At 45.8% G+C, this 15,512-nt stretch overlaps 1 protein-coding gene across 1 annotated transcript in view; it reads left to right on the forward strand.

Annotated features, from left to right (window-relative positions):
* Positions 1–15,512, forward strand: part of HSF2BP (heat shock transcription factor 2 binding protein) — a gene marked incomplete at both ends in the record, with an annotated part of 102,501 nt that overhangs the window by 27,516 nt on the left and 59,473 nt on the right. The window contains 2 exons of the mRNA XM_080696193.1: positions 4,127–4,259; positions 12,186–12,303. Of these exons, the coding sequence (XP_080552319.1) occupies positions 4,127–4,259; positions 12,186–12,303 (251 nt within the window). The remainder of the gene's footprint in view (positions 1–4,126; positions 4,260–12,185; positions 12,304–15,512) is intronic.

Genomic DNA, 15,512 nt, shown 5'->3' on the forward strand with positions numbered 1-15,512 from the left:
CGTCAAGCCTGCTGAGACGTTTGGGGACTGAATCCATGTCTTGCTGTCCATTGGCTTTAGCCCGTTCCACCAGCCTCGATACCTACTGTGATGGCACTTGTCACTTGCTGCTCTGGGGATATATCAAGTGGATGAAACACAATCCCTTGTGGATCACCACTGCAGTATTACTACTTATATGTAAAACATTTATCAAGGTTAAAGTGCTTTTATGTATTTTTATCTCATGGGTAATTATAATACTTAAGTTTTTGAATGCTATATGTTATTTAGTGTGTGTGTGTGTGTGTGTGTATGTGTGTGTGTGTGTGTGTGTGAACTTCCTAGAGAGGAGGCCTTTAAAGTGGGCCTTGATGAATAGGTAGAAATGGCAGAAAACGGGGAGGGCAGCTCAAGAAGACAGCCAGTATAATCAGAGGCATGGGTCAGAGTCTGTGTACTTGGGGTAGTGAGGAGGTGAGTTGACAGAGGGAGGGCTCAGGGACAGGAGCCGGAGACAAGGCTTCCAGGGCAGGCTGGGACCTCCCATGGGTAGGAGGACTAGATTCCGTAGTAAAGGGTTTGGTAGGACGGAGCAAGTGAGGCAGGGTCAGAAGATAGGCCTGGGAGGCCAAGCATGGTGGACACGCTTGTAATCCCCGCGCTTGGGAGGCTGAGACAGGAGGATTGCTCAGGTTCGAAGACAGCCGTGCTGGCTTTAAGAGACCCTGTTTCCAAATAAAAATATAAAATAGGCCTGGGATGGTAGTCCAGAGGTAGAAGGGTTCCATCCCCACTTCCACCAAAAAAAAAAAAAGAAAAAAAAAGAAAAAAGAAAATAGGCCCGGGGACTGCACAGGGAGACTGGCCGGCTCTTCATGGGGGGAGGAGAGGAGCCACCACCACCTGGGACTAGCCTTGGGAGACTAGCATGCTCATGGAGGGAACAGAGCTAGCGAGGGCATGCTTGGCAGGAGACCAGCAGACTGTGTTTTAGCACTTAGAAAAATAGTCCTGTTTGACTTTAGGTAGAAAGACTAAATGTATTTTTAAAAGTTTGTTGAGCTTAGCTGGGTGTGGTGGCGCACGCTTGTAATCCCCGCGCTTGGGAGGTGGAGACAGGAGGATCACGCAGGTTCGAAGCCAGCCGTGCTGGTGTAAGAGACCCTGTTTCAAAAATATAAAATAGGTCTGGGAGTGTAGCCCGGAGGTAGAAGGGCTTCCAGGAACCCCAGTACCACCAAACAAAACAAAACAAAACAAAAGTTTGTTGAGCTTTATTGCGGTGTAGTTTCCATACTGTGGTTTGTAACAAATTTCTGGAGGTGTGAAACCATCACCACCATACAGTCTTATGGTAATGGGGATTGATCCCAGGGACATTCTACTTCCAAGCTATACACTTATCTCTTTTTATTTTTTTGTTTTGAAACAGGGTCTTGCTAGGTTGCTGAGCATGGCCTCAAACCTATGATCCTCCTGTCTCAGCCTCACAAGAACTAGGTTTATAGGCTTGTGCCACCACTCCAGGCAGAATATTTCTACTAATCACTTAGGAGGTTCCCTATGCCCTTTGTAAATGTGTACTTTTTTATATTTTACCACTTTTTTCTTTCATGCTAAAACATGCCTTGGTTTTAAAGTTATTCTTCAGAACACTAGTTACCCAAGGAAGTTATGCAGAGGTTATGCAAGTATGGGAAGTTTTTATTTTTTTGCCAGATAATGAGGAGTTAAACTGCAGGATGAGCTGCTCACTGTGTCTGTCTTTCTTACTGAGATTTCGGTTAATACTGTCTTGAAAAAAGTTCTGCTAAAGGTTTGAAAACCTCTGGAACAAACAAACCAACATATTTCTGTCTGTCTGTCTGTCTCTCTCTGTGTGTGTGTGTGTGTGTGTGTGTGTGTGTGTGAGAGAGAGAGAGAGAGAGAGAGAGAGAGAGAGAGAGAGAGAGAGAAGAGTGTGTGTGTGTGTGTGTGTGTGTGTGTGTGTGTGTGCTGGGCAACATGATGACTTCTGTAGGTTCTTGGCTTCTGTGGTGAATATAATTTCAACATGTGTCAGTCAGAGGTAAAGGCAGAGGTTTTATTTCAAGTAAAGTAAGGATACACGTTCAGGGGAAATGCGGGCCATCTTGAAAGCATGAGAGCGGCCCAGGGAGAGAGGGGCAGAGGTGCTAAAGCTGCCTCAGAGCTACCTAAAATGATTCCAAAATGGCTCAGAGTGGCCAAGAGCTCTTCAGAGCTCTCCCTTTTTATAAGGCTCACCCCCAAAGGTGAGAATTCCATAATTCCATTTAAATAAGAATCCCAGAGCCTGGTGAGATGGCCCACACTAGTAATCCCAGCATTTGGGAGGCTGAGACCTGAGGATCAGAGGATCGAGGCTCACGAGGGCCTCAGGCCTAAGCTACTTAGTGAGACCCTCCGCAACTTAGTGAGACCCTGTTTCAAAATTAAGACAAAAAAAATAGGGCAGGGGGTGTAGCTCGGAGGTCAAATGCCCCTGGGTTCCATCCTCAGACCCCCACACACAAAAAATCCCAGGGAGCAGAGACTTGAAGCTCAGGTGGGGTGCCAGGCTAAACAAAAAGTGTAACCTTCTTGAGGATCTTCCTGGAGGGGAACAGAACTTTTGACAAAAGGTAAAGCTCTCAGGCTTATTGCCTCAGGAATTTCCTGGGCCAGCCCATTATAATTTAAAAGCATGGTCCTGGCTTTTTAAAGAATAATCAAGCCTCTGTTAAACTGAAGATTTCAGATTTGATAACCCTATTTTTCCTTTCCTTCCCAATGCATCTCCTTTCTACCTAAAATTTATTTCTGCTACTGGGGATTGAACCTTTGTCCTTGTGCATGGTAGACTTTAATACTTCAATGCTGAGCTACTTTCCAGCCCTTTTATTTTGAGACAAGGCCTTGTAGTGTTGCCCTCCAACTTGTGATCCTCCTGCAGCTTCCTGAGTAGTTGGGGTTCTAGGCACGTGCCACCAAGCCCATCTTCCATTGTGCTTTGGAGTCAGTTCATCTTCGTAGTTCTCCCAGTACTGTGTACATTTGTCCTGTCCATATATATATATATCAGTTTTCAGAGTAATTTTTATTGATCTTACATCACCCAAGCTCTTTTCTCTGATCTTTCAATGGGAACTTTTTTTTTTTTTCTTTTTCAGTACTGGGGGTGGAACCCAGAGACATTCTACTTCCAAGCTATATCTCCAGTCCATTTTTTATTTTTTACTTTGAAACAAGGTCTCACTAAGTTACTGAGGGCCTCACTAAGTAGCTGAGGCTGGCAGAGAACCTGTGATCCTCTGTCTCAGCCTCCCAAGTGCTAGGATTACAAGTGACTACTACTAGGCCTGGCTCAGCCAGGTATGGTGGCACACACTTTTTGTAATCCCAGTAATTGGCTGAGATAGGAGGATCACAGGTTCGAAGCCAGCTCTGGCAACTTAGTGAGAACCTGTTTCCAAATAAGAAATAAAAAGCCAGGTTTGGTGACTCAAGCTTGTAATCCCACTACTTGGGAGGCTGAAGTCCTATACTGCAAAAAAAAAAAAAAAACAAAAAAAAACAAAAACCCAAACTAACTAAACAAAAAACAAACAAATAAAAAATAAAATTGGGCTGAGGGTGTAACTTGGGAATAGACTGCCTCTGGGTTCATTTGTCGGTTACCAAGAAAAAAAAAAGTAATTTCTTTCTTTCTACTGGGGGTGGAACCCAGGGGCATTCTACCTCCAGGCTACATCACTAGCCCCCCTTTTTTTTGTGGTACTGGGGGTGGAACCCAGGGGCTTTCTATCTCCGGGCTACACTCCCAGATCTATTTTATATTTTATTTGGAAACAGGGTCTCACTACGTTGCTGAGCCTCACTAAGTAGCTGAGGCTGGCTACAAGTGTGTGCCACCATGCCCGGCTCATCCCCAGCCCTTTTATTTATTTATTTTTTAAACTTTAAACAAGGTTTCTCTAAGTTGCTAAGGGTCTCACTAGGTTGCCCAGACTGGCCCCCAACATGTGGAACTCCTGTTTCAGCCTCCCAAGTCCTGGGATAACAAGCATACACCACTTTGCCCAGTTTTAAAATGTTTTACACCGATTTGTGAAAAAGTGTGACACTTCTGTTTCCAAATGTTCAGGATAAAGCTTTGAAGTTTTTCCGAATCACTGGCCAAACGATGGAGAGCTTTGTGAGGTCACTGGATGGGGACGTCAAGGAGCTCGATTCGGATGAAAATCAGTTTGTTTTTGCTCTGGCTGGAATTGTGACAAGTAAGTGATTTTCTCAGTCTTAGTGACTCCTATATGGAACAGTGATTACAGTTGGGTGTGTGGAAACATCTCTCAAGGACGTTTTCAGATGCCCTCATTGGGCTTCACCCAGGAGAGCCTGTCCCTGTACCTGGGAGAGACACCAGGTGTGTGTCTCTTGGAAAACCACCCAGGGGGTCTGGTAAGTATCAGTTACTGAGAATGGCGAATCCAAAGGGAAGGAACAGGTTAGTTTGCGTGTTCTGTTTAGTTACGCATATCAAAAAAAGTAAAATAACAAAACTAAATTTAGCTGCTTGTTATTTGGAATCATCATATTAATGTCTGGTTAAAATAAAAGGCTTAAGCTAAGATTGACATGAGCTCTTAAATGAAAGCATTGTGAGAACTTAAATGTTTTTTTTTTTTTTTTTTTGCTTTACTAGGGATAGAACCCAGGAGAATTCTACTTCAAAGCTGCACCCCCAGCCCTTTTTTTTTTTTTTTTTCCGGTACTGGAGATGGAACCCAGGGGCATTCTATCTCCCATCTGCAACCCCAGCCTTATTTTTTATTCTTTATTTTGAAACAGGGTCTCATTGAGTTGCAAAGGGCCTCACTAAGTAGCTGAGGCTGTTTGTGAACAGTGATCCTCCTGTCTCAGCCTCCCGAATGCTGGGATGATAAGTGTGGGCTACCACCCCTGGCTCCCTGAGAGTTTGATACAGCTTCATAGTAGAACTGTGAGAAGCACCAAAGGGCAGGGCCAGGGCATCTTAGTGAAGGAGGAGGAGGCGCCTGTTCTGAGGCCTCTACCTGTGGCGGGGTGTTGCTGGCTTCTTCACATTGGTGTTTTGCATGCTGTATCCCACACTGCTCTCAGGGCAACGTTCTGCCATTAGAGAGGGAACACTGCTTTCTTCATGGCTTTCTTTTTTCTGGAATCCTGACAAGGTGGCCCTTGTAGACTTATTTGTTAATAATCCCTTACAAATCGGTTGCAGTTCTTGTGGGCCTGTGCAGAGATTGTGGTGGTCTCTGGCTGTCCCCACGGGGCTTGGTGCTTTGTGCAGAACAGGCAGCTTTCTGTGTGCTTGGCACAGTCCTGTGCTTGGCCAGGTTGAAGTGCTTCCATTTTTGTTTGAGGCTGCTTTTTATTTTTTACGATATTGAGGATGAAACTGAAAGCTGCCCGGCATTCGGGCTCAACTTGGCTTTGTTTTTCTCTCCTGAGGGTGGCTTGCATCTGAACTCTCGTGAAGAGTTGGAAAGTGGCTTCGATCCTCTGTCTTCCTATCTCAGCCTCCCAAGTTTCAGGCTTCCAGGCATGCGCCGCCACACTGGCATTGTGGGATATAGTATTCACTGCAGTGAGCTTATACAGAGTCGAGTGTTTCCCCGCACTATGGTGGGTGATGCCACCTGGGAAGGGGGTGCTCTTCAGTGTAGAAATGTGATTGTTCACAATAGCGTGGAGGACAGAAAAGACAGTAAATTTTTCAGTCCTGTGAAGAGTAACTTGTTTAGCTTGCAAATGGGAAACTTTTGTTTCTAACTGCTTTTTGGACTCTTTTGGACTGTTTCTGCCTTCTAGCTATAATGGGCCATGCTGCTATGAACATTCATGTCCAAGTGTCTGCATGGGTGTGTTTTCAGTTCTCTTGAGTATGTATCTGGGGTGAAATAGCAAGGCCCTATGGTAACTGGGTTTCGCTTCTTGTGGAACTGCTAGGCTGTTCTGCTCAGCTGTTCTGAGGTGGTGGCACCACCTTTCAACCTTCTGGTTATTTCTGTGTCTTCAGAACAGGCAGCCTTTTTTCAGGCAGAGGGGCATCTTTGTTTTTGTTGGTTCTTTGAACACTCACATAGTTTTCATGGAGCTGGAACTCCAGGGAGATGATCAGGGCCATCAGGGTCTTTGGCACTGTTGTGGATCCTCCTGAAATTGAGGCAGGTTTGCAGAAAGCTAATTTCAGTTTGAACCTGGGTCAGCATGGTTTCCTTCTGTTTTTGTGTTCGAATCTGTTTGACAACAGCTGAGCAGAAGCATTTTAGACTCTATACAACTGGAGGGAGCACGTGCACTGTGAGACGTGGAAAGGAAGGTGCTCTGTAGCCTTGGCCTAGGCAACTTCACGGCTAGCCTGTTGCTGCCCTAAGATGAGGCCCCTCTGCAGACAGCATGACACCAGGTATTGATATGGGAGTTTCCCTTGCAAGGTCTCTTGGGCACACATGCTTGTCGAGCTGAGGAGACCCCTGCGAGGTGCTTTGTCACAGGCAGGTGTGGTGGCACAAGGTGAGGGGCTGCACTGCTATGCTCCCAGGAGACAGGCCAAGAGCAGTAGTTGACCTTCATCAGCTGGCTTGCAGGTACAGGCCTGGGTATTTCCAGTCAGTGTGACCACGCTGCTCACATCGCCATCAGCTCACGAGTGAGCCTAGTGTGTGGACTGAGACTGCGCTGAGCTCAGCCAAGTTGCTGCTGCTCTGATACCAGGGGCTATAGGCCTGTTCTCCTGGGTAAGGGGCCAGGCTCTGGTATGCAGTGGGTCTTCCAGTGTGCCATGTCCTTTAGTGGCTGGTTTCTCCTCAGCACTCTATTTCTCTGTTGTGGGGACTGTTCTGGGCACTGGAGGATGTTTAGCAATACTCTTGGCTTCTACCCATTAGAGGCCAGCAGTAACCTCCAAGTGCAACAGCCCAAAACATCTGCAGCTATTGCTGGAGGCAAAGTCATCCCCACCCCACCCACATCACTTTGAGAAGCATTGCCTAGAGCCTCTCCTCACCTTTCATGAATGCAGATGGAAAAATTAGGATAATCTGGGATCTTAGGGGTGGTTGTTGAGAGACATCTTAAGTTTCCTGAAGACTTTTGGTTTCTCTGTTCCATAGACATAGTTCCATAGACAAGTTGTGATGTTTGATTGAATCCAATCATATACATATTATTGCTAATCAAGAAAATTTTGGCATCTGTTATCTAGGTTTCAGTTAATGACAGAGTTCTCTTGTCTTTCAGTGATGGGCTTGGATAGTTTATAATCTACCCTCAGATAATGCCCTTCTTTCAGTGGACAGAGTGTGGCCTAGCTAATGATCTGCTTGTCCTGTGGAACTGGAGTTTTTCCTTGGGAACTTGTGTCTCCTTTGTATCTTAGTGAAGAGGCAGGTGTAGTCAGTCTTCGAGTTCTCCAGATTAGTGATGTGTCAGAGGAGTTTAGATACATATTGGCTCAGAGTGACCCTGTCGGGCTGTGTGTCTCCTTTACATGGGTACATCCAGCTTAAAGACTTGAGAAAAGGTGTCTTGGAATTTCTGTAAGTCCTGGTGGATGGAACTTTCTGGGAATACTGATTTTTCCAAGTGAAGAAAGGTACATTTCCCATCTTTATAGAATGGAGCATTAAAGATACCTGAGCACCGTGCTGCCCTTGTAAGGAGTTAAGCTTCTGTAGACTGAGAAGAAAATGGCATTTGAGTCAAGTCCTCTAGTGAAATGGGGAATAATGATTTTGTTACTTATTCATAGATCTTGGAAAAATCCATATCCTCAACTATTTTTTAAAATTTTATTTTACTACTGGAGGTTGAACCCAGAGGCATTCTACCTCCAAGCTATACTGCCAGCCCTATTTTTTTAAACTCTGTATTTTGAAATAGAGTCGCACTAAGTTGCGGTAGAACCACACTAAGTAGCTGAGGTTGGCCCCAAACCCGCGATTTTCCTGTCTCAGCCTCTTGAGTACTGAGATTACAGGCCCAGCAACCATTAGGTTTTTTAAGCAGGTAATGTTAGATGATTGCAGGGGCTGGAACAAGGAGTTACCAGTTCTTTAAGCTGGTCAAAATTGGCCTTGTATGCCTTCAGTGCCAGAGGGTATTTGAGAGAGGGTATTTGAGAAGTTCAAATAAAGATCTAGAAGAGCCTATCTGGAGCCAGATGTGGTGGTGCCCACTTGTAATCCCAGCATTTGGGAGGCTGAGACAGGAGGATCACGGTTCATTGACAGCCTCAGCTACTTAGTGAGGCCCTCTACAACTTAGTGAGACCCTGTTTCAAAGTAAAGAATAAAAAATAGGGCAGGGGTGTCACTTGGAGGTAGAATGCCTCTGGGTTTCATCTCCAGTACCACAAAAGAAGAAAAAAAAGAAGATCCCATCTGGACACTTTAGATTTTTGCTTCATTTATTTTTCTCTATGTCTATAGAATGTTTCCCGGTAGGGATTCTGGGGCCATGGATAATTCTTTGGTCATTTCTTCACTCATACTTAATATTCAGATCACCTATACGATGTAGATTTGAGAATCTTTTGAACATTCTGTACTTTTTTTTTTTTTAAGAAGATGCGGGGTATCCCTATGTTAGCAGGCTGGTATTGAATTCCTGGGTTCGAGCAGTCTTCTACTTTGGTCTCCTGCGTGGCTGAGACTAGAGACTATAGGTGCACACCACCACGATGTGCTCTGCAGTACCTTTTTTTTTTTTTTTTTTTTGGTGGTACTGGGGTTCCTGGAAGCCCTTCTACCTCCGGGCTACACTCCCAGACCTATTTTTATATTTTTATTTGGAAAGGAGGCTGGCTTCGAACCTGCACAACCCTCCTGTCTCCGCCTCCCAAAAGCGGGGATTACAAGCGTGCGCCACCACTCCTGGCGTACCCTTTTTTTTGTGTGTGGTACTGGAGATTAAACCCATAATCTCTCTCGCTCTGCATGCCGTCTCAGGGCTTCACCCCTGTCTTCTCTCTTCATCATGGCAGCCCCAAGAGTGCAGGCTCCTAGCAGGAAGCAAGTGCCTAGGGTGCGAACAGGAGCCTCTTCCTGCTTAGTGTTGGTGTCGCTTCTGCTGTTCTGGTGCTTACAAATGAGTCACTGAGAGGGACACCTTGGTCTTCACTTGCAGGACGTGGCTCCCTGCCGAGGACTCCCTGGGGAACTTCCGGAGTCACAGCCAGCTGTTGGTCCTGGTGGGTTCTGGTGGAGGTTTCCAGTGCTTACTCCTGCAAAACATCCTTAGATTTCCTTTCTATGTTTTTTTCTTGTGTGTATGTGTGTGTGTGGGGGGGTCTGGAGATAAAACCAGGGGCATTTGACCTCCATACTACACCCCCTGTCCTATTTTTTATTCTTTATTTGGAAACAGGGTCTCACTAAGTTGCGGAGGGCCTCACTAAGTAGCTGAGGCTGTCCGCGAATCACGAACCTCTGGTCTCAGCCTCCCGAATGCTGGGATTATAAACTTGCGCCACCACGCCTGGCCTTTCTATGTGTTTATGATGCCTAATGTTTAATTGCTTCATTTACCTCTAAAACATTCCTTTCTTTAGTAAAACGGAATGTATCATTTGCTGGAGAATGTAGTTATCAGGTTACAGGTCACTAAATGAGGCAGGTTTGTGTAGAGGACGATGGTCCATCCTCAGTGAAGTTAGAGGTGTCATGAAATTGTGCATCAAACGATACAGTACCAATTCTGAGGCCAAACCCTTGAGATATAGGAGATGTGGGAGTTCATTAGGCTTTGCAGGCGTTAGTAACTTACTTAGTCCATCTCGGCTGGGCTAAAGAAAAACGGGAATGTGGAAGATCCAGTTCCATAAAGTTGTTCTGATAAGTGTCTGATCAGATGTCTAGAGGATCCAGGCCAGACAAGGATTGGGAAGCAACATTTGATTACGACATCAGCAAGCAGACAGGCTGGAACCAAAACGGTGCCACCCTGGAGGATGGGGCGAAAGGTCGGGGAGGGAGGGGAGCCAGTGCTGCGCAGCACAGGCTTATTGAGATAAAACCTGGGGCCAGGGGTCTCCAGCAGAGGACGGAGCCCTCCCCGCTTGCAGGCTGAGGGTTCATCTGGGTTACTTTGGAAGAAGTTCAGATTGTGGCAGGTAGTCCTTAAGGCCGGCAAGGGGTTATCTAACCCTCCCAGTTTGTGCCAGCCGAGGTCTGGGGGCGGTGCGGTAAGCCTCCACAAAAGGGAGCTGCTTTCACTCTGGCTAGCAGCTTAGCAGGTGGGGGGTACTGTTGACAGGGAAGGGTCTGCAAAGCTTGCAAAGACCTCACTAAGCTGGCTTTGTGAAGCCTGAGGGGTCAGTTCCAGGGAAACCAGGTGAGGTCAGCTAGTGAAACTGGGTAGGGTCAGCTTGTGAAACCAGGTGAGGTCAGCTTGTCTCGGCCACTAGGTTATCTTTAGCACAGCACAGCCTCTGCAAAGAAGCAGACCAGAGAGTGGCCAAGGGTAGCTGCCCCGGCGAGGGGTGGGGAGCTGCTGGTCACTGTGACTGGCCTTCACTTGATTGGATTATACTGTCCTAACAGTGAGCATTGATGAAATTTTATATTTTGCAATCAGATTACAATTAACCAAAGGCAGAACAATTTAATATTCATTTTCCATTTTTGATAATCCTTAGTGAACTAAAAATAGAAGAGAAAACTTAAACTGGTAAAGGCTATCTGCCAGAAACAGAGGAGACATCACACTTGGCTGAGGATTCCTGGGGCATTCTGTTTGCTGCTGCCCTGCTGCGCTCAGTGCTACTGTCTGGGTGTGCTTGTTTCACATTGGACTCTTAGGCACTGTGTGTGGGAGTCTGGGGATTGCACTTGGGTGCTCTACACTGAACTGCACCCTCAATGCCTTTTTATTTTGTTTTTATTTATTTATTTATTATTTAGTTATTTATATATTTTTTGGTGGTACTGGGGTTCCTGGAAGCCCTTCTACCTCCGGGCTACCCTCCCAAACCTATTTTATACTTTTAAAAAAAAATTTGGAAACAGGGTTTCTTAAGCCAGCGCAGCTGGCTTCGAACCTGCGCGATCCTTCTGTCTCCGCCTCCCAAGCGTGGGGATTACAAGCGTGCGCCACCACGCCCGGCGTTATTTTGTATTTTTTGAGATATGGTCTCACCTGAATTGCTTGGGCTGGTATCAAACTTTCAATCCTCCTGTTTCAGCCTCCCAAGTACTGGGATTACAGGTGTGTGCCATCATGTCCAGCTAGGACTTCTTTATAGGCATATCTCTCTCTCTCTCTCTCTCTCTCTCTCTCTCTCTCTCTATATATATATATATATATATATATATATATATATATATATATATATATTAATGGTACTTGAATTGAACCCCGAGGCATCCTACCTCTGAGCTATGCTCCTAGCCCTATTTTGTTTTATTTTAAAGCAGGGTCTAAGTTAGGGAGGTTGACTTTGCACTTTCCATCCTCCTGTTTCAGCCTCCCAAGGCCTGGGATTAACTTTCAGGCCTTTGAGTCATGCTTTATTGTTGGAACTAACTGAAGAAAACTTTCACAAACAGGCACTTGCAGTTACTTGGGGCACTGATGTATCTATCCTAAAGGGTATTTGGGGATGTTGAAAAGGCCGGCCGGCATTAGCTGCAGCACCAGCCACTGGGATGTAATGACTTGGTCATGCTGATTTACAGGGCTTTAGGCATGAAGAAACACACTTGCTGATTGCACTAGGAGATAACATTAGAAAAATGTATTTTCAGAATTTTTTGGTACTCTTTGACCTCGTATGATTTTAGTTTCATGTCATAGCTACAAGTTACTAGAGAATACAGTCCAGATGAGGTAGGTCATCAGCCTGTACCTTCTGTTTGGATCTGATGGCCGTTGGACTGGTGCTCTGGGCGCGGTGCTGCAGACAGCTGGGCCTCAGGGCTCTGGTCCATAGCAGAGGTGTTTGCTGTGCACACTGTGCGCACGTACGCCCCGCTTCAGTAGCCTTTGCGGTTATCAGTTCCTCTTCTGGATGGCAGCTCAGTAAACAGCAGTGTTTTTAATGCCTTGTCAGCTATTCTCCTTAGGTGTGGTAGGAGAAAAACAGCCAGATTCTTGTCCTTAGTGGAATCTCCCCGATTTTGAAGTCTCTGTCATCCTGACACTTTGTTTCATCTCTGTTGCAGATGTTGCAGCCATAGCCTGTGGCCGGGAGTTCTTGGTGAATTCCAGCCGGGTGCTCTTGGACACCATGTTGCAGCTGCTGGGGGACTTGAAACCAGGACAGTGCACCAAACTCAAAGTGTACGTGGGTAACGGTGCAGTGCACCCTTCTCCTCCATTACATATCACTTAAAATATGATGATTGAGCCTCTCTCCAAGTAAACACAGTTGATTTGGCAGTATTTCTAAAAAACAAGAAAAAATTGCCTGGAGAATTTAAGGGGTTCACTGTCTCTAAGTGGTGTTTTAGAAAAGTAAGAAAAGGCATGCTCTCACCTTAGAGAAATCAGTGCGTTCCAGATACTCTTGTGTGACATTTTAGAGTTAATGGTTTCAGAATGAACTTCAATAGATGCTTGTTATGGCAGTACCCCACTTCCAGGTACCAAAATCTGCATCTGTTTTCTGTTGTCATGTAACAAATGATGAGAAACCTAATTTGTCATAATTAAGCTTATTTAGCACTAATTAGGCTAAAGTGACACTATCCATTATCTCACAGCTCCGTAGGTCAGAAATCTGAGGGTCTTGGCTGGATTCTCTGCTTGGAGCCTCATGAGGCCAAAGTGCAGGTGGTGCCCGGCTGGGCTCTTCTTGGAGCTGGGGAAGAATCGGTGTGGGCACTGGCAGGCTGCTGGCGGGGTCCCGGCCAGGGAGGGCAGCCTTTTTGTGTGGGGCCCCAGCTTCTGGCCCTGCAGCTCCCTGATCTTCCTGCTGAGTTCCCAGACCACCTCTTCCCCAGGTGATGCTCTCCTTTCATGCACTTACGTGTTTAGTTTGCACATACCTGGATAAACCTCTTTAATTAACTCAGTGCTGATTGGGAACCTTGATACACCTGTAGAATCCTCATTTCCAGGTAGTTTGACATTATCGGGATGTGACATATTCAAATCTGGGGAGGAAGGGGATCTTGGGGCCCTCTTAGGGGTTTGGTCACACCATTCATTCTGACTATGGTCTTTCACCCATTGGACCCCTGCTTTTTTTTTTTTATAACATCTTTAAAGTCTGTTCCAGATACTTCCAGTTCTGTGTCATCATGGCTTTGGTGTCTCTTGTCTTTTTCTCATGTGAGTTGATTCGTGTTTTAGTGTATGCTGAGTAATTTGGGGTTTGTGCTGAGCATTTAGGATTTTATGTTAGGAGACCTGGAGTCTTGTTAAACCTTTTGGAAAATGCAGTCATCCTTGTGGGTCTGAATTGTGAGTTCCAGTGAAAACCTTTTCCGTGTTGTGTGTCATTGTCATTCCTGTTTCCAAAAGCCTTGAACTAGTCATAGCACCCAAACAAATCAGAACAAAGCACCTTTCGGGGGCCCTTGGATTTGCCCTCATGTGTGTTCCAGGAAGACCCAGCTGATGGTCTCTCTTCTCCAGTCCTGAATCTTCTAGGTCCTTTTGATGACGAGATCCACACAAGCACAGCGTGGGGCACGGCCATGAGTTTCCACCTCTGTGAGGTCGACTCCTGAGCCCCTAACCTGGTCAGTGCCCTAAAATGCTGTAGTTCCCAAGAGCTCCATCCTTCAGTCCCCACCTGGGATGCGGGGGCCCGGTGTGCCCTGGAGTTCTGTCCCTTCTGCTGCTGCTGCAGCTGCTTTACCCACAGCCCACCTCTCAGGGGGCTAAGAGGCTAACAGAGCTGGTGCCGCAAGCCTGGAATCCCAGTGCTCCGGAGGCTGAGAAGTAGGATTTCAGGGTCCAGGCCAGCCGCAGTGACCTAGTGACACCCTGTTTCAAAACAAAAAGTAAAATAGGGCTGGGGTGTAGCTTAGTAAGCCCCCCCAAAAGAAAAGAAAAGAAAAGAAAGGCTCATGGACTCCTCGAGGGTGGGGAGAACACTCTCCTACATGGTCTGAGTTTCTTGGGCTTCTCAGGGTCACCACACACTCCTTCCCTCCTTGAGGCTGAGCCAGAGGTCTCTGCTGCCCTCTGTGCAGTGCCACTGCTGGGTTTGGGGCTCAGTCCATGCCAGGGGAGCTGCTGGTTTGGTGGTTCTTAAAATTCTGCCTTTCTCCAGTCTGCCTGCAGTTGTGCCGTTGGAGACCTCAGATAGCTGTCCAGGTGTAGAATTTGTTGCACATTCAGTGCAGCAAATGGGATGTGCTTACACCATCCATCTGGACCAGACTCCAGGCTGTTTTAGTAGCTTGTGTGAAAACATCTATGTACAGGAGTTATATATATATTACAATGTAGTACACACACATATCACACACACATACACGCACACATATCTATAATACATATAGTTTGTTTTGGGTAAAGTTTTACAAATTGCCTATGAATCTAGTTAGTTCATTTAAGTATCTCACATCAAAGCAGATGTGATGTTTGGGTCATTCTTTCCATGACTGATAGGCATTTCAGTTAATTTCAGTTTTTATACCACAAATATAACGCAAGAGTGAACGTTCTTGGCTAACCTGTGTGAGAGTTCTCAGAGGTGGAATGTTGGAGAAATAGTTTTACAAGATAGGCCACAGTGAACACTTCCTCTTGCACGGCGTATTTCCTACATACCTGTTAGCACTTTATTATTACATCATCTATCTGAGACATGGGTCAGAAAGGGAAGACAAAGGGTGGACAGACTCTCAGCCCTCTCATTTATATCTGTTGCTAAAAGGCTTCTCTCTGCCAGGCGTGGTGGCGCACGCTTGTAATCCCCGCGTGTGGGAGGCTGAGACAGAAGGATCACACAGGTTCGAAGCCAGCCTCAGCTACTTAGTGAGGCTCTCAGTAACTTAGTGAGACCCTGTTTCCAAATAAAATATAAAAACAGGTCTGGGAGTATAGCCTGGAGGTAGAAAAGCCCTAGGTTCCATCCCCAGTAACACACAACACACACACACACACACACACACACACACACACACGCACGCACACAAAAGGCTTCTCTCCTCCCTGTTATTGTAATCGTATCACCATAAATACCAGGTATAGGCTGGCATCAGGGGATATCATAAGCTCTTGTTACCCACTAAAATTATTTCACTCCTGGGCTTTAATTCATAATCAATTACCTGGTAAAATCTTTTACTCTCTAGCCTTAATTCATCTTTACCTGCTAAGTCTTTTTCTACTTCCTCACTCTGACAGTGTATAAATTGTACCTTTTTGTATTCTTCCATTCTAAATCAAATCAACCATAAAGACTAGGTGTAGGATGATGCCAAGAGATACTGTAAGAGTCTCTTCCTAAAGAAACCCCTTAGAGAAATTATCGTAGAACTACTGGACCCTTCTAGTCTCAGTCACTCAATGAAAGGCTGGGCCATTCTTGT

Source organism: Muscardinus avellanarius, assembly GCF_963383645.1.
Source record: "Muscardinus avellanarius genome assembly, chromosome: 5".
Lineage (NCBI taxonomy): Eukaryota > Metazoa > Chordata > Mammalia > Rodentia > Gliridae > Muscardinus > Muscardinus avellanarius.